Source organism: Phyllostomus discolor, chromosome 6 (genome assembly GCF_004126475.2).
Source record: "Phyllostomus discolor isolate MPI-MPIP mPhyDis1 chromosome 6, mPhyDis1.pri.v3, whole genome shotgun sequence".
Lineage (NCBI taxonomy): Eukaryota > Metazoa > Chordata > Mammalia > Chiroptera > Phyllostomidae > Phyllostomus > Phyllostomus discolor.
This window is the reverse complement of record NC_040908.2, coordinates 62595131-62619590: the sequence shown is the minus strand read 5'-3', so window position 1 is coordinate 62619590 and position 24460 is coordinate 62595131. Positions and strand designations below refer to the sequence as shown.

The window sequence follows — 24460 nt, the reverse complement described above, 5'->3', positions numbered from 1 at the left end:
TTTTGTTTCACTATTTCAAGAGATTCCTCCAGAAGGGGGCTTAGGCATGGATGGGAAGAACAGGGAGGAAAGGGCCATAAAAGGGTGGAGGAGCTATGGGCAGGGAGGGGAGAATCCAGGGGGCAGTAGACTTCAGGGAGTATGCACCACTTAGCATCACCTCATAACAGTGTGTACCTGGCAAAGAGCTCCCAGGAGAAACTGCTGAATAGTGAGCTGCTCTAGGTCAAGGGCTATCCTTTCATATTTTAATTATTAGTTATTAAGAAACAAGCATTCATGATCTTGAAGTGAGAAATCAAATATGTTTTTATGCTGGAGATCAACTTAAAATCACTCTTTTACCTGCCTCCAATCTATGCTTAGGTGGGTATAACCAGACATAAGATGGTAAACACCCAACTTATCTACACAGGACTTAGGTTTTTAATCATTTTTAACTCCTTTCTAGCCATTTCAACCCACCCTCGTCTTTATTATTTTTTTTTTACCAAAATGTGTGCTTGATAATACAGTAAGAAAGAAAGGTAAAGAAAATGGTGTTATTCCTTTTCATTTATCTGCCACTCTCCTTGCACCCACCAGAAGGCAAAGTATGAAATATCGGGATGCCTTTTCCTCTGCTCCCTGTCTATCATTCTGAAGTTTCTGCAGGTCCCACCCTTCCTCCTCTAGCTCTGTGGAATTGGTTATGTCTTAGATGAAGAGAGTTTTATAGTCAGGAAAAAAAATAGAGGCAGAAAAATAGAACAAATCCCAGGGGCCCCAGGACCTGCTATAGGACAAAGGTCTCAGGTCCCACTTCCTGGCCATGTAATTTGGAGAAGACTGGTGGCTGTTTATAAGGGCCAGTCCTGAAAGGAGTACATACCCATCACTACTTGCACCCTACTGGCCACAGTTCAGTCACTTACAGAGCCTAATTGCAAGAAAGGCTAAAAGCTGTGATCTGTGGCACTACCTCTGCCACACTAAACAGCTGGTGCCACAACAACCAGGAAAAGTTCAAAAATTGGAAGAACAACACTTTGGAAACCTAGAGTGGTGGGTGGGGCTAAAAACTGAAAGATTTGCTAATAGTTTCATTAGGTACAGTTAGACTCTGTGGAGCCAGGCACTTGCCCCTCTCCCTCCCCAGAAGCAGATGGAAAGCTTGCCCTTTGACGTGGACATGCAGGCTGTGGACTTGGAAACACCAGCATAGTGACGTAAAAGAGATAAGGAACTCTACTGAAAACCATGGTATTAAAGTTCAAGCCTAATGACTAAGACTTGATAATCCCAGCCTCTTTCTCCCACTCAGTTCCAGGATGCTAAAAGCCATACTTGGACTTTCCAAGCAGCATTCCTTTTCAACAAAAGCAAATAGCCTAGGAGAAAGGACTTATGGATCCTCCCAGTGAAATAGCTGCCCCTTGACCGTTCACCCTACTGGAGCCTCACGCACACTCAGAGAATCTTCCAGTGAGCTTTTCAGTGCCTCACATTCATGAACATGTGAACAAAGAGAAAGCCAAGAATTACCAAGTAATTAAAGAGAGCCTCTAAAATGAAAGACAAAGTCTAAAATACACAAATAGAAAATGAATCCAGATCTAAGAGGAAATATAAAGAGCAAAAGAAACCTTAGGGGGAAAAACATTATTAATTAATATCTTCAGAGAATTACAAGGATTTATTGCATACATAAGACAAGAAAAAACAGGGTTGCTATTAAAAAGCTCATCCTTGACACAAGCAAGAGATTTTGAAAATTAAAAAATAGGATAAACGAAGTTAAGAATTCAGTAGAAGGGGTGAAAGAAAAAGTTGAAAAAGTCTCCTAGAGAGCAGAACAAAAGGCAAAAAGAAGAAAACAGGAGAAATAAGAGAATAAAATCATAGGATCTGTTTAAAAGTTTCAACATCTCACTGATGGGAATTACAAAAGAGTGAGATAATGGGCAGGAGATATTATCAAAGAATTCCCAGAACACAAGGTTATGAGTTATATGGAAAGGGCCCACTAGGCATTCAACGCAATGAAGGAAAGGAGACTTGCAATAATGAACATCACTGTAAAAGTTCAGAACACCAAGAATGAAAAGAAGGGTTGAAAAGCCTACAGAGACCACAGACAATTCACAGCAGAAGCCAGGATATAATGGCAACACAAAAACAATCCAATTAAAAAATGAGCAAAGGACCCAAATAGATACCTCTCCAAAGAAGGCATACAGTTGGCCAATAGACATATGAAAATATGCTCAGTCACTAATCACCAGAGAAATGCAAATTAGAACCATGAGATATCACCTCACACCTGTCAGAACTGCTATCATCAATAAATCAACAAATGACAAGTGTTGGCTAGGATGTGGAAAAAAGGGAACCCTCATGCACTGTTGGTGGGAATGCAGATTGGTGCAGCCACCTGTGGAAAACAGTATTAAGATTCCTCAAAAAATTAAAAGTGGAACTGCCTTATAACCTAGCATTTCCACATCTGGGTATATTTCTGAAGAAACCCAAAACACTAATTCTAAAGAATATATGCACCCCTATGCTCATTGCAGCATTATTTATAAGAGATGAGATTTGGAAGCAGTCCAAGTGTCCATCAGTAGATGAGTGGATAAAAAAGGTATGGTACATTTACACAATGGAATACACTCTGCTGTAAAAAAGAAGGAATTCTTACCCTTTGCAACAGCATGGATAGACCTGGAGAACATTATGCTAAATGAAATAAACTAGTCAGAGAAAGACAAATATCATATGATTTCACTTATATGTGGAATCTAATGAACAAAATAAACTAACAAACAAAATAGAAACAGACTCATAGAGAGAGAACAGACTGACAGCTGTCAGAGGGAAGAATGGTCACAGGGCTAAGTGAAAAGGGTGAAGGGATTAAATAAAAAAAGCCCTCATAGATACAGACAACAGTATGGTGATGACCAGAGGGAAACGAGGTGTGGGGGAGGTAGAAGTGGGTAAAAGGGGGAGAATGGTGAAGGAAGTAGAGTTGACTTGGGGTGGTGAATGCACAGTGCAATATACAGATAATGTATTACAGAACTGTACACCTGAAACCTATATAATTTTATTAACCAACACCGCCCCAATAAAATGAAAAAGTAAAGAAAAAAAAGATAATGGATTGATGCCTTCAAAATTATGAAAGGAAATGATTTCCAATTTATAAATCTATATTTGGCCCAACTATCATTGAAATATGAAGGGTAACTGCAACAAACTCTTAAATGGTTCAAGAAAAAAATACGCATATACCATAAAGAGAAAAGACATGATAAAGTAAATACAGCAAAAATGTTAAAAAAAAAAAATAGTGAGTTGCTAAAGGTATTAAGGAGGTTAATAGTCTTATTGGGTAAAACTTATAAGACTATTACCCCATAGTCTTATAAGTTAAGTTTGGAAGAAAAAGGATAAGGGTAGAATAAAGGAATTTTGAGATGTGTAAGGTCTCTAAACCATTGTAGAATGGAACATGTTCCACGCAAACAAGGAGGTAAAAGAACAAAGTACAACCACAGGGTGGAGAAAACAGAATCCAGCTGTGTAGTTGGTCTGAAGAGTGACCAGTCTAGTCTGGAGCAGGAGGGCCAGGGACAGAGGCTTATTTCCAATAAAATATGGATTGATAAATTAGCCATTGGAGGAGTTTTATAGTTCAGACAGAGATGACTAAGTGGACAGGACCCTAGAAAATAGAATAAAGCAAAATTTGAGTTAATTATTAACTCCAGGGAAAATGAACAATTGCATAAGAGTGGAAATATAAATGATGTGGTTCGGCCATGAACAAGATTTATGTGGTTGTATTAATATAAAAGTGAATATATAATATAATCACATTGGGAATAAGTGGAGGAAAATGGTATATGAATGGTGGTATAAAAGAGATCATTCCTCACCCTGACTGGTATGGCTCAGTTGGTTGGAGCATCATCCCATAACAGAAAGGTTGTGGGTTCAGTTCTTGGTCAGGTCCCATGCCTAGGCTGCAGGTTCAATTCCCAGTCTGGGCATACAGGAGGCAACTAATAGATGCCCCTTTCTTGTATCAATGTTTCTCTCCCTTCCTCTCTCCCCTTCACTCTCTAAAATATCGTTGGGTGAGGATTAGGAAAAAGAGAGAGATTACTCCTCATATTCCACAGTAAGAAATCAATAAATAATGTATAAAATGGAAAAACCAAGAGAGGCAGTAGAAACCTATTATTGGAAATACAGGGGTAAACATGAGAAAATGGTTAAAGAATTGTTTCTGAGAAATGGGAAACATTGTGGGTAGGGATAAGAAGAAGATCTATTTTTTTTAATTTAATCCTTGCCCCAGGATATGTTTTTATTAATTTTAGAGAGAGGGAAAGGGAAAGAGAGGGAGAGAAATATCAATGCGAGAAACATGGATTGGCTGCCTCCTGTATGCACCCCAACTGTGGGGATCAATCCCACAGCTTAGGTATGTGACCCGACTAGAACTGAACTCACAACTTTTTGGTGCACAGGACAGCACTCCTACCAACTGAGCCACACAGGCCAGGACAAGGATTTTTTTTTTTTAAATAAGTAGGGGTTTTCTGGGATAGTCCTAGTTTAGCTTTGTGAGTCTAGCATAGTTTTATTATTATTGTCCCTTTTACTCTCAAGATCATCCTAATTTGGATGTAGTCTTGAAGTGTAATTTGACTTTTAAAACTATGTATGGTTAAAAATTTGATAAAATATAAAATGAAAAGAGAGGGCTCTTTGGATCCTAAATAAAATAAATCTGTTTCATCCAGCTCAGCAAAGACTTTAATTTTATTTTCCTCTAAAATTAATTCTTCATTTAAAATTAAATATAAGCAGTATGCCTGTTTCAAAGCACTTTTTACATTCACTGCCTCATTTAATCCTTACAAGCTTCACGGGGTAAACATCCTATCTCATTTTATAGATGATAAAAGTGTGGTTTAGAGAGGTCCTGTGACTTCACAACAAGGTGACACAGCGTATCAATAATAGTCTGCACTGGCCGGGGCCTGCTGATGATGGCTCTCATGCTCATGACACACAATGAAATGACACGGTGTTTAAGCCATCCCACAAATGAACAGAATCTGAGATGGAAAACCAAGGATCCAGATTAATAGCCTAGCTGTTAGAAAAACAGATTATGAAAAACAATGAAAAATTCAAACATCCTTTTGTCAGCCTGGTCTTGCAACAAAAATTCTAATTAGTTTACCCAATTAGGTGTAGTGGAAACTGAAATCACCATTGCGGAAAGACAGCCCACACCTGTCTTGGGGTCCCAAAGGATGAATCTCTGCTCCTAAACCTCCAGACCAGGGAAGCGATTCTAATGGTTGTCTTATTTTTAGAAACATACCTTAAAAAAAAAAGAAACATACCTTAAAATTATCAAAGTAATGCATAATTAGTTCAGAAAAATAATAAAATAGAGGTAAAGTACAAAAGAAAAATTGAAATCATCTAAATCTGACCACCTAAAGATGAATATGGTGAATATTTTAGCGTATGTATCTCTCTCTTTTTCTTATACAAATGCAAAAATAGTATCATATCATGCACACTTTTCAGCAGTCTGCTGCTCCCCCTAAAAACTGCATTTTGGACATGATTTTAAGTCTATAATCATGTCTATATCTTTCCTTTTAGTGGCTGCCTAATAGTTCATCTTTTGGATTACTCTCTTTGACCAATCCTCCATTGCTAGATACTTGGATTGTTTTTGGTTTTTCTTTTTTTTTCTATTATTAACTTTACTCAACAACAAAACTCTACACACACATCTCTGTGTACATGTCCCATTATTTCCTCAGGATAGCTTCCTTGGAGTGAGATTACTGTGCCAAAGAGCAAGAATCTCAGGCTCCCTTCTAACTCACATTGTGAATTGCCCTTCTAAAGGTTACACTTTCCCATCAGTAGAGGATGTAAATGTCCATATCTCTATATCTCTCCAACCCCACAAACAAGAATTGTCACGAGTTCTTTAATTCCTACTTTCTCTAATATTTTTCCTACCTGACATCTGGCCTGACTGGTTCTATCTTAAGCTCACACCCCAACTTTCCCCATCTGCCTCTCATATTATTTGAGTTTGGATCAGTCTTTCCTCACTTGAGAATACATTCCTTCGATGTAAAGAACTTTACCCTGCATATCAAGGTCTGTACAGCAACACACCCAGTAACAGGGTCACTGTGACATGCCCGAGAATTCTGAAATTTCAGAACCAAGTTTGTTAGAATTAACTGTTTAATATAGTATCCCACATTGATTTGCCAGTCTTGGAAACAAAGCCGCATTGAAGCTAGTTAAGACATAGGAGCAGAGGCCACGAGCTGCTGGTACATTCCTTTACCTCCTACTCTGATTCTTTCTCCCTGCCCCAGGGGCATCCCTTCCTAAGTCCTTCACTAGGTGTGCACTGAAATGCTTTTGTTTTCTTTATTTTAAAGGGGTACCATTTGAAGAGTACATTCCCACAGTCCATTCTTTGCTTCTCATTGCTCATTTGCTCCAAGAGTGAGGATCACACCCCCATGCTTCCTAAAACTTTCACTCCTAGTTCAAGATACTTGATAGCTTTGCACAACGTTTGGCTAAAGTTTCTCTTGTAATTCTTCGGTCTTTTCCTTCATGATCAAGAGGGCTGGTAGAATCAGCCGTGTTTAGTTTGTGTATGTAACCCCCTTCTCCCTCAGGACTGGCACAGAGACGTCATAAAGAGTATGCTCCAACGGGGTTAAATAAATACCGAACCAGGTACTGCGTGCTCCCTCACACTCCTCACTTTGTAGAAGTTACTCTTGCTAGTGGTGCCCATACTCAGGAAGGGTAATGAAAGAAAACACAGGTTAACTTTGCACTGGGACGTATTAACGTTCAACAACCTTTATCTTGGGAACTGAGCGTTTCCATCCCTGGCATTTATCAACCCACAGCCCGAAGGGAGGAAGAGAAGAAATTGTAGCAGGAAGGGGACGAGTGGACTCAGGTCTAGCTGCCCTTTCGGCCAAACCTTTTCTAACACACAGGTACAAACTACATTCTCACTTGGAGACTGAAAATCACTGTTTTCTGGGTTTCACCCTCTACTACCTCAAACCAACCATGCCAAAATTTAACCAATTCACCAGGCCTTAGCATAAACATACTTTTCTAGTTTTACCAATTTTAGGAGGATAATTAAGTGACACATTTTTACAAAAATACACAAAGCCACACAGTCCAGAGTCCAACCCTCAGACAAGATCAATTACTAAACATCTGCAGGGCAAAAGAAAAGAGGGCGGAGACTTTGGAGAGACAGCTCTGGGAGCTGTTTGGAAGCCCCGTGAAGGATTCAGTTCTACCTTGTCCCCAACTAGGCAGCCGGTGCTAGGCCACCGGGGTCCTCCGCTGGCCCGGAGTGCGCTCCCGCTGGGCCCCGCCCAAGGCCCCGCCCCGCCGCCGACGTCACTTGTTATGTCTCGGTTGGGTTTGCGGCCGCAGCCGGTCCCCTGCTCTGGAGACGACGGTCGGTCGCGGCCTCGCGAGGTAACCGCAGCGTTGGGTTCCGCCGCCGGGACCCGCGGCGGCCATCCAAGCGGGGCGGGCGCAACGTGGCTAGGGGGCAACCCAATAGCCACCTGGGGAGCCACCTCGGGCCTGTTTTTCCTTTATTTCTCCAGGACCTTCGCCGTGCGCGCCCCATTGCCCTCTGCAGAGACCGCGACGCCCCCGCCCTGGTCGGGCCGCTCCACCCGCTGGCCTGAAAGGCGCCGCCCTCCGGCCGGAGCGAACCTGGAGCCGCCGCCACCGCCAAGCCTGCCGGGCTTCTCACGGAGCCTGGGTGGCCAGCGGGGCCTGGGCCCTGGGCACCGGGCGCGGCGCTGCGGCGTCCACTCCTCTCCGCGCGGGGCCCCGGGCCTGGCCCGGCCGAGTGCCGCGCCCTCCTGACTCGCCGCCGCGGGATCCCTGCCTGCCCCTCCGGCCCCGCCTGCAGCCCCGACCCTGTTTCCTTTGTGGATCGGAAATATATTTTTGGCTTCCCCGTTCCCTTTGAGATTACGGTGCTGGAAGGACGACCCGCCACCTCGGTCAGTGCCCCTTGCTTGGGCGGGCTCTCCCCGCGCTCCTCTCCTTTTGGTGTTTAATTGATGGGGCTTTAAAAGTTTTTTCCTTTTATTTTTCTCGCCTCTTGACTGGAAGGCCTGGAGCGAGGCTTTGCGCCTGTGCCCCTGGTCGTCTGGCCCTCACCCCACAGATACCCAAGTCCACCTGCCCCCGGCCGGGGATGTTCCGACAGTGACGGCGAGGGCGGAGCCGCACTCTCAGATCGTGCCCTCACCCAGGCCGGTGTGAACACAAACTCCCCCACCCTCCTCTTTTTCGTAGTCAGAGCTCTCTGCAAAGAGAGGAGACGCTGGGAAAGATGTGGCTGAAGCTTTTTTTCTTGCTCCTCTATTTCCTGGTCCTGTTCGTCCTGGCCAGGTTTTTTGAGGCCATTGTGTGGTATGAAACTGGCATCTTTGCCACCCAGCTGGTGGATCCGGTGGCACTGAGCTTCAAGAAGCTGAAAACCATTCTGGAGTGCCGAGGACTGGGGTACTCGGGGCTGCCCGAGAAGAAGGATGTGCGGGAGCTGGTGGAAAAGTCAGGCGAGTATCGGACTACCCTCCTGTCTTCTTCACCCGGGGTGGGGAGCGACCTGTACTTCCTCGTACCTGGTGGTACCCCAGAATGAGGCCTTAGCTGGAAGAGTTAAGCCCATTCCTCCGAGAGCTGCCCAGTTTTTCTTTGTCTAGGTTTTCTACAAAAAACATGTGAATACCCGTTTTGAGAAGGAGTTTGGAATTATTTGTAGGATATAAGTGTGTCTTTTCAAGGTTATTTTAAAGTATAACAGTTTAAAGTGCACCTTCTTAGCATTGTTTACTAAGTTCACTGATTTTCTCAAAATTTGAGAATGTTACAAACTGGAAAGCATTTTTAGTCAGTTGAAAATCATAACGATATAAGAAACCCCACCAAATTTGTCTGTACATAGCAATATTTGTCACTTTAATAATAGCAAGTTACCTACAGGGATCATATCGTTGAAATACTTAATGTCAAAGAGGCATTTAGGCCTAAGATTTAAACGTAAAATAAGGAGTTTAAATAGAGAGAAAGTGTACACTGTACAGTATTAGTTTTTCATACTTTAAGTGTGGTGAAAATGAGGTGAATTTTTTTTGTGAATGCCTACCTTGTTCATTTTACGTTTCTGTTAGGGCTTTTTTAAAAAACCTTGTATTTTGGATGTAAACTTTTTTTTCCCCTTCTGTGTCGCAGGCACTGCTGCATCAACTTAAATAAGCTGAGAAATAGAATTGAAATAGTGCTAAGAGAAGACCATGTTAAAGAATGCATTTTCAATTACTGTTGGTTTTGGGGTAGGATTGGGTAAAAACTATGGTTAATTTTTTTCCACCCCTGCATGAAGTATATCCTTGTTTAGATATACTTCCTTGAAGGGGAATGTACTATCATTTAAGAAAGGCATTCTAGATTGCTGTAGGTAACAGTTGAAACTGATGGTTATCTTTTTTTGTTGTTTTAAGTATAGCTGTCAGCTATGTCTTTTGCAAGAAAAATATTTTCTTTATTTAGTACCCTATAGCTATATAGTATGATAGACAAGAATATTAACCCCAGAGGATTTAGTACTCACATATTTGCAAGTTAAGGGTTATCAAACTCATATTTCCCTACTGGGATAGAGGAGGGAACCCTCTCTGTAAAAATGATATATTTTTCTTTAGAGGAAACATAAAATTGTCTATTATTCTTGCCTCTTGTTTACTGACTGGTTAATGGTGACTTTTATATTTGGGTGGGGGGAATGGAATAAAGTAGATCTCTAACAAGTAAACTCTCTAGGTTTAGAAATATGTCTTAACTGCCAAAGCCAAATCATTTTTCATGATAAAATAGTTTGATAACACAGTTTTTTTCCTTTTGACTTTTATTTAATGTTGCCTTCCTTTGGGCCTAAATGTATTTGTCACTTTTGACAGTATTGGGGTGTACATATCACTTAAGTAAAAATACAGCCTACAAATATATGACTCAGATTACACGTTGTATAGCAGAGAGGTCTTGGTGTAGCAATTTCATTTTATAATTTAAATATTTGTTGTGCATGGTTTTGCTGCTCTGATGATAAAAGTGCTTATTTTCTCAGGTTTAAAATTTAAGGCAAAAGTTAAAATGATTTGACATTAGTGTTTTCCTTTACTTTTTATTTGATGATGTAAGCTCTAAATTTATACTGTTAATTTGTGTTTGAATATGGAGTTTGATCTTATAGATGATCTTTTGTATCTAACCTCCAAGTCATATAAGCTCTGTTGCTATTTTAAGTTTATGGTGATGGGAATTCTGTAAACTCATTTCTAAATGTAAGTCAGAAGTATATAAATCATACTGTTTAAAAATTATTTGGAGCCTGGATATGTTACATATAAAGCTAAATAATACTTTGTTAGCTTTTGGATTAGTAGAAATTCAATAATTCCCTAATAAATTATGTGATGACCCCCCACCCCCCAGATTATAAGCCCCATACGGAGATGGACTTTGCCCTTGTCCATTTTTGCCTGGCACATAGTAGGTTCTTATTACCTATTTACTGAATGTATGGATCTTAAATGGAAGTATTCAGATTCTACTCATCTATAGAGTGCAGTGAAAGTATAATATGATTTTTAACATTGTAAAATGAAATTAATCATTGGAGTTGGGGAACGAGGGATTTTTGAAATCTTATTACTGTTATTTTTTCGGTCTTCAGGTGACTTAATGGAAGGTGAACTCTATTCTGCACTCAAGGAAGAAGAAGCATCTGAATCTGTTTCTAGTACCAATTTCAGTGGTGAAATGCATTTCTATGAGCTTGTAGAAGACACAAAAGATGGCATCTGGCTGGTTCAGGTATCAGAAACAATGATAGAAATGAATTTATTTTTACCAAAATAACATTCCCCAGTTGGTAACACTTCTGTGTACTTATGTCAGGTTTCTTAAACATAGCTCAGTTCTCATAGGGTTGCTCCAGTGTCCCCTTAAAGAGATTCTGTAGACCAAGGAAAATGAATATTGAAGAGTGGGTGATGGGAAATGTTGGGGAAAGAGGGTTGACTGCTTTGTTTGCAATCAGCAGAAGCAAATTCATTTTAGTCGTTGGATCTTCATTAAAGTAAGAAGCACGCATATATATTCCTTTAATTTAGTGATTTGTACTATTTCTTTTAATTTTTTTAAAATCCATTTTTTAACTCAGTGATCCAAATAATTTTTATATCTAAAGGAAGAACCTAAAGTAAAAATAAATAAATAAATAAATAAATAAAGGAATCCTTCTATAATGAAAGACAACTTTTGTGACTGTAGACAAACTATTGTAGGGAATGGTGGGGGGTGCTCATTACTTTGCTTATGAAATTCATGATAGTATAATTTTAAGCCCTAGCTCCCATGAAAACTGTGAGGTTTAATCAGCATATTAGACTTTTAGAGCTATGAAGGACTTTAAAAATAATCTTTTATGTTCCCAAAGTATAGTTTATGTACCATTCATGGTAAATAAGTGGGCACATATTATCTATCACTTACATATTTTAATGTAAATTAGAAGAATCAATATATGGAACATATACTTTCATAAATAATCACTTAGAGCTAGGCTAAAGTTATTTCAATTTTTAAAGTGTAAGTTCCTTAAAGTATGATATTAAATAAATTAACAGCATGAATTCAGGTAAAATTATGATTTTGAACTAGGATCAAATCCCAGGTCCCCTCATTTCTTGTCCAGTGCTCTTGTCATTTCACACTGGGGCTGCAAAGTTTGATTCAGGGTATAAAAAAACACAGAATAGCCGTGTTTTCATAAATCTTTCAGTATGGGAGCAGGACTGTAAAATGTGGTAGAAAAGCTGAGTTCAGAGACCTTAGTTGCAGATCTGGTTCTGTCACTGATTTCTTTGTATGGTGAATAGACTTTCTGTTGCACATCATCTCAAATAAATACATATATAAAGAGCATGGAGTAATACCATAGTTCACTAGGCTAAAGGGCTAAGGTTTGGGAATTCTTCAGGTGATTGCATTGGATATCCATGACCTTTCCTTTACTTTCAATCTTCCTATTGTGTTTGACTTACTACCCTCCAGATAATCTAATTCAGTAATTTATAGTGAATTTGTTTTCCAATTACAGTTGATATACAATGTTAGTTTCAGGTGTACAGGTAGCGATCAGGCATTTGTATACTTTACAAAGGGATCACCTTGATAAGTTTACTATCCATCTGATACCATATGTGGCTATTACAATATTATTAACCATATTCCCTATGCGGTACTTTACATCCCTGTAACTATTTTTATAATTGGCAATTTGTACTTTTTAATTTTTTTTAATGCCTTTCAACTTTTTCACCCATCCCCTCCCCCCCACCCTCCCATCTGGTGACCATCCCTTTTTTTCTCTGTATCTATGCTATGAATTTGTTTCTGTTTTGTTTATTTTGTTTTTTAGATTCTCTATATAAGTGAAATCATATGGTATTTGTTTTACTCTCCCTCTGACTTATTTCATTTAGTATAATACTCTCCAGGTCCATCCATGTTGTTGCAAATGGTAATTTTTCATTCTTTTTATGGCCAAGTAATACTCTGTTGTATATATACCCCATCTGTGTATCCAGTCGTCTATCCATGGACACTTAGGTTGCTTCCATCTTGGCTATTGTAAATAATACTGTGTGGACATAGGGATGCATTTTCTTGTCAAATAAGTTGTTCAGATTTGTTCAGATAAATACCCAGAAGTAGAATTGCTGGGTCATATGGTAGTTCTTTAATTTTTTGAAGAACCTCCATACTTTTTTTCAAAGTGGCTGTACCAATTTGCAGTCTCACCAACAATGCAAACAGGTTCCCTTTTCTCCACATCCTCACCAACAGTTGTTATTTATTGATTTATTGATGGTAGCCATTCTGTCAGGTGCAAGATGATACCTCATTGTGGTTTTAATTTGTATTTCCCTGACAATTACTTACATTGAGCATTTTTTCATGTCTTTTGGCTATCTCTGTTTCCTTTTTGAGAAGTGTCTAGTCAGGTTTTCTGCCTATTTCAAATCAGATTGTTTGTTTTCTTTGGTGTTAAGTTGTATGAGTTCCTTATATTTTGGATAGTAACCCCTTATCATTGGTGAATGTCTTCTCCCATTCTAGGTTGTCTTTAGTCTTTTCATTTTGTTGATGGTTTCCTTTGCTGTGCAAAAGCCTTTTGTTTGATGTAGTCCCATTTGTTTATATTTTCTTTTGTTTCTCTTACCTAAGGAGCTACATCAAAAAAATACATATTAAGAGTGATGTCAAAGAGGTTACTGTTTATGCTTTTTTCTAGATTTCTGGCTTCAGATCTTACATATTACTCTCTAGTTTATTTTGAGTTTATCATTGTATATGGTATAAGAAAGTGGGCCAGTTTCATTTTTTGCATGTATCTGTCCAGTTTTCCCAACACCATTTATTGAAGAGGGTGTCTTTACCTAATTGCATATTCTTGCCTCCTTCATCATAGATTAATTGACCATATTGGCATAGTTTAATTTCTAAGCTCTCTCTTGTTTCTTTGATCTGTGTGTCTGTTTTTATGCCAGTACCATGCTGTTTTGATTACTCTAGCTTTGTAGTATAGTTTGATATCGGAGTGTGATACCTATAACTTTGTTCTTCTTTCTCAAGATTGCTTTGGCTATTCAAGGTCTTGTGATTCCATATATATTTTAGGATTATTTATTCTAGTTCTGTGAAAAATGTCAGTGGTATTTTGGTAGGGATTGCATTGAATCTGTATATATCTTTGTAGTCAGTAATTTTTAAGTTCAGCAAAGGGAGAAACTGGGAGGGTATAATTCATACCTTATCCACCAAATTCTAGATTATTTCTGTGTTAATTAGTTGGTATTAAAAAATAAACTATAGCACCTTTAAAGTTTTATAAGTAAATTGTTATTCCACATATTTTCCCAGATATTTATTTCTGATAGTCTGATTAAGGAGAACTTACCGATTTGGTAACTTTAGTTTTATTACTGAGGTTAAGTTGAATAGCCAGTCCTACTGCCCCATGTTCTGTGTTTAAATGTTTGTCCACACATTGAATGTTACCATAGAGATGAATGGTAAAAATGCTGAGCACCTTCCAAACCTGGGAAAGCCAGGTCAAAAGTCTGGAGATCTTTTGGTATGTATATTGGGTGGTGTTACCTGTACACAACAAACATATTCTGGTTCACGAATTAGCAATTTATTCTTGGCTTATAAATTATCTAATATTTTTTAATGTCCTATTAAAGTATCCATGGATTTAACTCCCTTATTATGTAACAGAATTTACAAAATATGTGTATGCAAGACCCTCAAGACATATTAGGAACATAAACCAGGTTAAGTCCTTGCTCATTCAGGCAGCTCGAATTTCATTTGGGAGAGTTAGGCTCTAAATAAATAAGTATTTAATATAACATCAGTTTGTGGAAAGTGCTAAGAAGAAAATAAGCTAGATCAGTTAGGGTAAGAAGATGGGGAGTGGCAAGGAATTCTCTGATAAGGTGACACTTGAATGAAGTGAAGATGAAATAATGAATGATAGTGAATGTTAGCATTATAAATTCTAATCACTAAATTATTATTGTCTGAATATTTTTAAACCTCATAGGTATTAATACTTTAAAATGATTTCTTAGAAAAATGAAATGTATGTATGTGGTTTTCTATGTGTTAATGATGCAGTAGGAGACAAACATAAGCACACTTAATTTTTCCAGTGACCCTCAAGATTTGAACTTATCAGCACTGTCTGGCTCATATTCATTGGGACCAGTGGCTTTTATCTGTCAAATGGCTGAATTGGGTTGAGAGAACAGTCCCTGGTAGGATACTGAGAAGACTGAGATTGAAACCCTGTCTTTTGCACTCTGAACTCACCAGCTAACCTATCAGCACAGAAACTTTGGTGTAAGCTCTTAAAAGAAAGCTTTTTTTTTTAATTAAAAATACCTGCTAAAAATAGAAATATTTTCTTGGTTGCTTTGTCATTCAGCTCAGATTATATTTATCTAATTTCTTGTAAAAGATAACTTTCAAAAATTAGTTTTTAACAGTTTGAATTACTGTTCTTTTTTCTCATTATTTTAGAAGAAGCTGTCTAATTTGTTTGCTCCATCTTTTTTTAAGTATATTTTAATGATTATGCTATTACACTTGTCTCATTCTTTTTTCTCCCCTTTATCCTCCTCCACCCAGTACGCCCATTCCCTACAGCATCTTCCCCCCTTAGTTCATGTTCATGGGTCATACATACAAGTTCTTTGGCTTATCCATTTCCTATACTGTTCTTAACTTTCTCCTGTCTATTTTGTACCTACCAGTTATGCTTCTTATTCCCTGTACCTTTCTCCCACTCTTTCCTTTTATCCTCCCCCTCCCCACTGATAACCCTCCACATGATCTCCATTTCTTTGATTCTGTTCCTGTTCTAGTTTGCTTAGTTTGTTTTTGTTTTCAGGTTCATTTGTTGATAGTTGTGAATTTGTCATCATTTTACTGTCAATATTTAATCATCTTTTTCTTAGATAAGCCCCTTTAACATTACATGTAATAAGGGCATGTTGGTGATGAACTCCTTTAACTTGACCTTACCTGGGAAGAACTTTATCTGCCCTTCCAATCTAAATAATAGCTTTGCTGGATAGAATCATCTTGGATGGAGATCCTTGCCTTTCACGACTTGTAATACTTCTTTCTAGCCCCTTTTTGCCTATAAGGTTTCTTTTGAGAAATCAGCTGATAGTCTTATGGGTACTCCTTTGTAGGCAAGTACCTCCTTTTGTCTTGCTGCTTTTAAGATTCTCTCCTTGTCTTTAATCTTGGCTAATGTGATTATATGTGCCTTGGTGTGTGCTTCCTTAGGTCCCACTTCTTTGGAACTCTTTGAGTTTCCTAGAGTTCCTAGAAGTCTATTTCCTTTGCCAGATTTCGGAAGTTCTCCTTCATTATGTTTTCAAATAAGTTTTCAATTTCTTGTTCTTCCTCTTCTGGCACCCCTTATAATTCAGATGTTGGAAAGATTAAAGTTGTCCCGGAGGTTTGTAAGCCTCTCCTCATTTTTTTGAATTCTTATTTCTTCTTTCTGTTCTAGTTGAATGTTTATTTCTTCCTTCTGGTCCACACCATTGATTTGAGTCCTTGTTTCATTCCCTTCACTGTTGGTTCCTGTACATTTTCTTTATTTCACTTTGTATAGCATTCACTTTTTCCCCTATTTTGTGACCATACTCAGCCATTTCTGTGAGCATCCTGATTACCAGTGTTTTCAACTATGCATCTCATAGGTTGGCTGTCTCTTCATTGTTTAGTTCTAATTTTGGAGCTTTGATCTGTTTTTTCATTAGTGCCATATTTTTTTTTGTCTTGGCACAGCTGTTATGTTGTAAGAGGGGGAGCCTTAGCTATTCACCAGGGTGGAGCAACCCCCTTTGCTGAGTTGTGTCACTCTATGTGGTGAAGGGGTCAGAGAAGGAACAATGCCACTTGCTTGGCTCTCCGCTGACTTTCAGTCACTTACCCTGCTACCCACAATCAAATTGCGCCCTTCTGGTGCTGATTCCTGGGTGGTTGGGTCTCTCCAGTGAACTCCCCTATGAGGCTGGGAGTTTCTCCCGCTGCGGCAACCCCCACAGGTTTTTACAGTCAGAGGTTTTGAGGCTTTATTTCCCCATGCCAGAACCCTGAGTTGCAGGTCTCACTCCCCAGTTGTTCTTCCCGGTTATCCCACATGCTAATATGGGACCCCCTGGTCCTCCAGCCACTTCCTTGCAGCGTTTTCTCTGCCCCAGCTGCTCGTCTCTGCCCTGCCCCTCCTACCAGTCTGAATGAATATTTAATTTCTTGGTTGTTGGACTTCCATACAGTTCAATTTTCTGACAGTTCTGGTTAGTTTTGCTTTTAAGTTTGTTGTTGTCTTTCTTTTGGTTGTACAAGGAGGCAAAGAGTATCTACCTGTGTCTCCATCTTGGCTGGATGTTCTTTTCCTGGAGTTTTGATCTGTTCTTTTATTTGGGCCATATCTCTTTGTCTTGGTGCACCTGTTACGTTGTAACAGGCAAAGCCTTAGTTATTCACCAGGGTGAGGTAACCCACTTAATGGCATTGTGGTGTTATATGTGGGGGAGGAGTCAGAGAGGGAATAATGCCCCTTGCTCAGCTCTCCCCCGCTTGCAAGAGACTGACAGTTTCTCCCACTGCCACACCCCCCTCAGGTTTTTACAGCCAGAGGTTCTGAGACTTTATTTCCCCCAAGCTGGAACCCTAGGTTTCACTGTCTGTCTCACTACCCAGTTGGTTCTCCTGGTTTATCTGCCATCCCCCGGCCCCCCACCCCTACCCCCCTGCCAAATGTGGGCCCCTGGTCCATCACCCACAGCCTGGTCTGCCAGCCACCACAGCCTTGCCACATGTCCTCTCCACCCCGGCTGCCTGTGTTCATCCCTCCTACCAGTCAGAATGAATGTTTCTTCTTTAACTCCTTGGTTGTCGTTTTTGGTTTTTAAATGGGTTGTTTCTTTTGATTGTGCCAGGAGGCAAAGAGTGTCTATCTACACCTCCATCTTAGCCGGAACTCCTGCATTTTTTGTTAAATCTGTGAGGATCCAAAGATCCCGGCCAGTTCAGTCCTCTTCAAACTGCATTTATTTTAGATATCCTGTATAAGAAATAGCTAAGCATACCCCAGTTCTCTCTTCTTTTGCTCCCAGTTTTGTAGTTTATAGTTAGTTTCCTTTTGTATTTATTGAGAAAAAATGTAATTACGTAGCATATGACTGATAATTAGCACTTTAAACTTCATATGTTACTTTACTGAAAGGATGTGTGGACTTAATTTATTTAGGGAAAATGTGACTTTAATAAATGGGCATATGAGCGCTGGCTGGTATGGCTTGGTTTTAGTGTAGTCCTGTAACCGGAAGACTGCAGGTTCAGTTCCTGGTGAGGTCACAAACCTAGGTTTCAGGTGCAGTCTCTGGCCTGGGTGCGAACAGGAGGCAACCAATCAATGTTTCTGTCTCTCCCTTCCTCTTTCTCTAAAAATCAGTGAAAAAATGTCCACAGATAAGGATAAAAAATAATTAATAAATGGGTATATGAATTAGCTATTATATTACTTGGTCGGTTCTTTATTTTTCTGGAATGGATTGATTGATAATCTAGATCAATTATCTTTTTTGGTGACACTTCATGTGAAATGACACTACAAAGGGAAAAATGAATATAATTTATTCAATTCATCCTATATTTTTTATGATATCTATCTTCTCTACAATTCATGAGTTTGTTTTGTGAATAATACATGTTAAAGATCTTTATGTTTTCCTCCTCTTAACTGTTTGAAGATGTATTCATGCTCATGATTATCCTTTTGTTAAAATAGAGTATTGGGATACTCCTTTTCATGTCAAGCTTTTCTATGTCCATCTTACATTCTTTGTAGTCTGAGGTGAAAGGAACTAACCTGTTTTCTAACAATTTTTTCTAACATTCTGTTAGTTCCTGCTTTGTTTCTAACCCAAGCTTGTTTCATTAGCTACTTTTCACTTTTGTGGATTCTTTGATTCTGCTGCTGCCCAATCTTCTTAGCATCACAAAACAGAAGACAATTACTTTTCTTTCAAAAGAGTCATAGAGAGACAGACAAACAGTGGATATGCTTCTGAAATGGAGAAGTTTGCATAGTTTATGGGTTTTGTGGATTTATCCTTATCTTAACATTTCTGTGTCTGTGTTGTAACTTTTGTTCAAAGAAGTGCAAAGAAGGATTGTGATATTTGTTCCCTACCGGTTTCGTCACATCTTAAGGAATTTAACATCACTGGAATTGCTATAGCAGTGGAAAGCATCATAGTATTTGAAGTAAAGCTTTGGGTCAATATCTACTGAAGTATTATGTTAATATATTTTCTGTTGGGCTGAAAAGAGTTAATAGCTGTTTTAAAATTTGTTCATCTTTGCTCCTAGATGATAGTTGTCCAGGGAGATTCTAGCCTATTTATTCCTTTCTGGACACTGCTCTAAATGCAAAATACAGTCAAACCTCAGTTCTCCAATGTCTTGGTTCTTGAACAGCGTGGTCCTTGACCAGGTTGTTCGCATACACAAAAAAATGCCTCACTTGTCCAACAAAACTTCGGGTCTCAATTCTCTACCCGACAACCCTTTTAAGCATAAGAGGGTACCTGTGTGATCAGTCATGTGCCTCTCAGCCTGCACACATAGGAGATTCAGTTTTCGAAAAAATCACTTCTCAAACAGTTTCCAGAATGAATTAAGATCGAGAACCGAAGTTCCACTGTATATAGCCAGCTGCTTTATCCTTTATTTTGTATTAGTGAAAAACTTTCATCTTTACTCATAAAGAAAGCTTGTGAGAAAACCAAAGAAACAATTAAATGCCATTGAGTTTTGTTTTTGTCAATCACTTTTCTGCATTTTTTATTTTTTATAAAATTTGGGTATATATATTTAGGTTGGTCTATGATTTTGAAAGAAGAAATTTCCTGTTAAAATGACATATTGAGACATGCAAAACATATTATTGCACAGTACTCCTGTTCTGTGCAGTTACGTTATATAATTTAGCCTAGATGTTGTATGGGGATTAATAATAATAAAAGGCATATGCCAAATGTTCTGATTAGTAATAAAATCCACCTTTAAAACCTAGGCCAAAGTGTGTAGCTTTTTCTTCCACCAGTGTAATACCTGTAGTACATGTGGAAGACAGTAGGCAATAACCTGAGATCCAGTTTTTCTTTGTAAGTTTAACTGGACTACACAAGTTGACATCAGAAGATATGAGCACTTGGCATCACACACTCTCCAACCCAGTTCCATCCAGTGATGTGCTGGCGCCAGCTCATACCATTTCATGAAGGATGATTGTTAACATCTCTTTCCAACTCCATATTTAGAGATGTCTTGTTGCTAACTTGAAGCAGACCATCTGGGCATATTTACACTAAGGAAATCAGCAAATCAGAGCCTCCTGCTTCTTCTGGAGAGCTAGTTAAACATTTATCAGCAAACACTGGTTCCATCCATTCACTCAGCCATCTAACAGATATTCAAATCTAATGTCTGCCAGTTGAACCTTGTGAGCACTGAGGGCACAAAGATGAATAATGATAGTCTGTGCCATAAAACAGCTTATAGTTCAGTTGACTGAAATGTGTGGGCCAGTAAAAGTCTTAGTACATAGTTGATTATCTTTTCCATCTGAGTTAGATGGTGCATGATGGTGCTAGCATCTTAAGGGATCCTAAAGAAGTATATTAGACAATGAAGTAGAACCTAGGAAAACTGCAGTAGTTTTGCAGTGGAAAAAGTATATTTTTAAATATACTAGATAGGGGGTCTTTATGTTTGGGGTTAAAAACACTGATGCATAGCAAGATACAATTTATGGTAATGTTTGTCCGGAAAATATTCCAGATGACAGGTCATTGGGAAAGGGACTTTCATTATAACAGTAATTAAAAACTTGGAGACTTTCGAGAATCTATATAATCAGAAGTAGAAAAATAAGTTACTAAACCTTAAAAAGTTAAAATTGTTTGGTTCAATATAAATATTTAACGAGTACCCAAATGAGTTAGGCTAGCTATACTACACTGGCTGCAGGAAATACAGTGGTGAGCAAGTGTCGGGATGCCAGCAAATACGTTGGGGGTGGGGGTGGTGGGTGAAAAGATTGCTTCACTTGTAGCCTTTTGCCAAATCTGTCCCAGACTTGGAATTTAGGCTATACTTTTATCTAGTTTTCCAGTCCCTGATAATATTCCCATAGAGAAGTCAACTGCCAAGAAAGATGCCCCCTTTCTTAATAAGACCAGAGTGTGAATGCCCCTCGGAAACATTGTGCATTCTGTTGGGTATGAGCTATAGTTGGGAACTCTCACTGGTGCAACACAGTAGTAATAGACTTAAAGTATTTTGTCATGCCATGTGACTCAGCCAGATGAGTTATTTTGTGAAAATATTAAGATTTTTAGTGGTTGTTTAATTCAGCCTCCACCACATTTAATTTATGCTAACCCTTTCGTTGAATGATATGACTATTTAGGGCATTGGACAAAATAATTTCTAATTGCATAAACATAACTCTAGAGTCAAATAAAATGCTTTCATGCCATGCCTAGCAGATCTTTCATTTTTGTGTGGCTTTCCCAGTCAGGGGTCATTAAACTCTTCAAAAGCATGTGTTGGAACAGCTTACTGAATAAATAGGACCTAGGGTTAAACATTGTCATGTACTTACCACACGGGTGTTCCTGCCTTTCTTCACTCACTTTTGTTGTCTGTGCTGCAGCCTGAGTGCCTGGGAACAACCCCGTCTCATTCTTACTTCCTTTCCTAGCGCCAGAGCCCTTGTAAATCTGAAAGATACCTGTGCAGTGATCAGGATCTTTACTGAAAGATGCCCCTAGACTTAGGGCCATATCTCATATTGATTAAAGCACCTCTTGATTAATCCCTTGATGCAGTATTGTTTTAAATACAGACCTGAAACACTTGGGTTATTTGCAGCTTTGAAATGGGAGTGAAAGGGAGTTCCTGTTGTTGTTGTTATTGTTGTTGACGCTATTAAAGATGTCCCCCATTCCCCCACCCCTAGGTGGAAGGCAGGCAGGAAGGCAGAACAGGGAATGTGGTAATATGATTGCACAGACACTTCTTATCCCTGAGCAATCGATAAATAACTTCAAGATTTCTTGGATTACTTGACTGAAAGAATTACTATATTGACTCTTGAATGGTAAAAAAAGAAAAAGAAAAGAAATGCCTGCCTTGCTTGATCTCCTTTATTCTTCAAGTAAAATTTACATAGCACATTTGGACCATGAAAAAAAATGCAAAGCTAAGGACTCAAATGTAACCAGTGTAAACCTCTTCAGAAAGAGCTTTCATCTCCTAAGACCATGTCCTCAAATTGCCCCCTTTCTGGTTACCTCAGCCATCTGAGCATTTGAATAATAATTTGTGTCTCCCTCAATAAGATCATTTATTGTCACTAACAAGTACTAACAAAACCATTTGTTTATGCCCTAAATTGTATTTGTGTGTTTATTAATAGCATCAAAGTTATGTTACAAAATGTTACATATGCATGCATGTCTCTAGGTCTGAGGATGTTAACATCAGTGGTATATGGCAGTGTTTATTGGACTGTTGGCACGAAAGTGGCATTTTTCAGCACCATGTGCTCTCTCCCTTCCTGTTGCCCTTGCAAATCTGTTAGACTTCCAGCAGAGGGGCCACAGATGAGGTAGCTGTACCATCTCCTCCCTCTCCCTGGGAGTTGACTGTTGGCACTTGTTTCACACACACCCCTGCAATTCCACTTCCTGCAGGCTTTGTAAACGTGAAAATAGCCCTTCCCTCCAGAAAGATTACAGGCCCTCAGAGTACCGTGTTATAATTTTGAATTAAATAGTACTAGTAATATAGCATTCATGAAAAATAAAGTAGAGTATATACACCCTATGCTTAAAATAAATCAAATGGTTGTTTTCATGAGGATGTTTTTGGCTTTCCTTTAAGTTTCTATTTAGTTATTTTTATTTGTGTTTTTGTTTTTAATAAATATGCTTTTATTTTTGTTTTTTACTGGTGTCTTTATTGGAATTCTGCCCTCACTTAAAGCAGGAAAGTTAAAGAATAAAGGGAGAAGGTATGAAAATTTAGGTTCATAAACCTAAATTTTCTTAGCCTTGGTAAGAAAAAACTCATTATATACTTTGAAGGTTAATATACTTAAGTTAATTTAGTTTGCTTTTTTTAAGAAATATTTTTCTTATCCCAATCTTAATTGTGTTTGAAAGCTATTTGCAAGTTTGAAGTAGTAGTTAAAAATGTAGAATGCATGATGGTGTTCTTTTTATGTGTTAGAACCATTCATGAGTGTTATGAAAGGACACAGGAGTAGTATTGATTTTAGTCAAAGCACCATTTAATAGAAAACATGTGTTTGACTCTGGCTCCATAACCATACTTATAAAAAAGTGAAATGTGAACTCATCAAATCCACATGTGATCATTTTAAGTAAACTTTACTTGGATTATTGTTTAAATTTTTCAGAGCAAAGAAATGGCTCCAAGGGCCATTTTCTTACACCATATGGTGAAGAAAGGATGTGGATGGCTTTTTAATATGGCTTTAACTCCCCTTCTCTGTAACTGCCACAGAGTGCGGGAGTTTGATGAACTGTATTCAGTAATTTAGGTCTTTCCCAATTGGACAGTTAGTTGCTCCTTCTACGAGATTTCAGTGATAATGTGATATAGTAAAAAAGAACTAGGAACAGAATATCTTTTTCAAAAAAGTGAAATAATGTTATAACTGGTTGTTTTGACTCTAGGTAATTGAAGTTTCTGTTTTTCTTTTGCGGAAAATAGGTCATAGCAAATGACAGAAGCCCCTTGGTGGGTAAAATCCACTGGGAGAAAATGGTGAAAAAGGTGTCAAGATTTGGAATACGGACAGGCACTTTTAACTGTTCCAGTGACCCCAGGTAAGCTGATGAGGCAATTCTTAGATTTTGAGTTCTGACCAGAATTTTTTAAAATAAAGATAATGATACCAGAAGCTTCTTTAAAATGAAAGCTATTTATAACATTTAGCATACTGTTAGTTATACAGGTACTTGATTAATAGTTTTTGATAAACTGGCAGTTACTTACTTTTTCTCCAAGATCTCTTTTTTCCCTGTCTGATTCTTCTGTGTTCTTTCTAGGGGGGGATTCCTAAGAGTATGCCTTCAGTCCTTTATGTTTCACTTTTCTTTCCCAGAGGGACTTCAGCACGTTTATGGCTTTAGGTGACACCTTTGTGCTGACCTAATCTTCCATAACTCAGATCTGTGGTTTGCATTTTGGCACTCATTTTTATCTACTTTATTCCTAACATATCCTGTTTGCTAAACCCAGTGTTCAAATTCAGATTCATTTTCTCTTTCTTTTCTTTAAAAAAATTTTTTTTAATTTGTTGATTTTTAGGGAGAGAAGGAGAGAGCTAAAGAAACACTGATTTGTGGTTCCACTTATTTATGCATTTATTAGTTGATTTTTGTATGAACTCTGACTGGGCATTAAACCTTCAACTTTGGCATATTGGGATGATGCTCTAACCAACTGAGCTACCTGACCAGGGCATCATCTTTTTCTTGAATAACCCTGTGCTCTTTCTACCTTTCCTTTTCTGTCTTTTATTGTTTGTTTGTTTGTTTGTTTGTTTTTTCCATTTTCTCAGACAGAAATCTTTGTAGGCATATTTGTTTTT

General features: G+C 38.5%; 1 protein-coding gene across 3 annotated transcripts in view; it reads left to right on the top strand.

Moving 5' to 3' along the window:
* The first annotated feature begins 7779 nt into the window (after positions 1-7779).
* LOC114500563 (charged multivesicular body protein 3) overlaps positions 7780-24460 on the top strand; it is a 101312-nt gene continuing 84631 nt past the window's right edge. The window contains exons 1-4 of one of the 3 annotated variants that reach the window (XM_036028255.1): positions 7970-8105; positions 8218-8666; positions 10844-10983; positions 23578-23693. In XM_036028255.1, coding sequence (XP_035884148.1) covers positions 8441-8666; positions 10844-10983; positions 23578-23693 — 482 coding nt within the window. In that variant the 5' untranslated portion in view covers positions 7970-8105; positions 8218-8440. Of the gene's footprint in view, positions 8667-10843; positions 10984-23577; positions 23694-24460 lie in introns of all 3 variants that reach the window. The other 2 variants (XM_028517279.2, XM_036028256.1) reach the window with 2 other exon arrangements.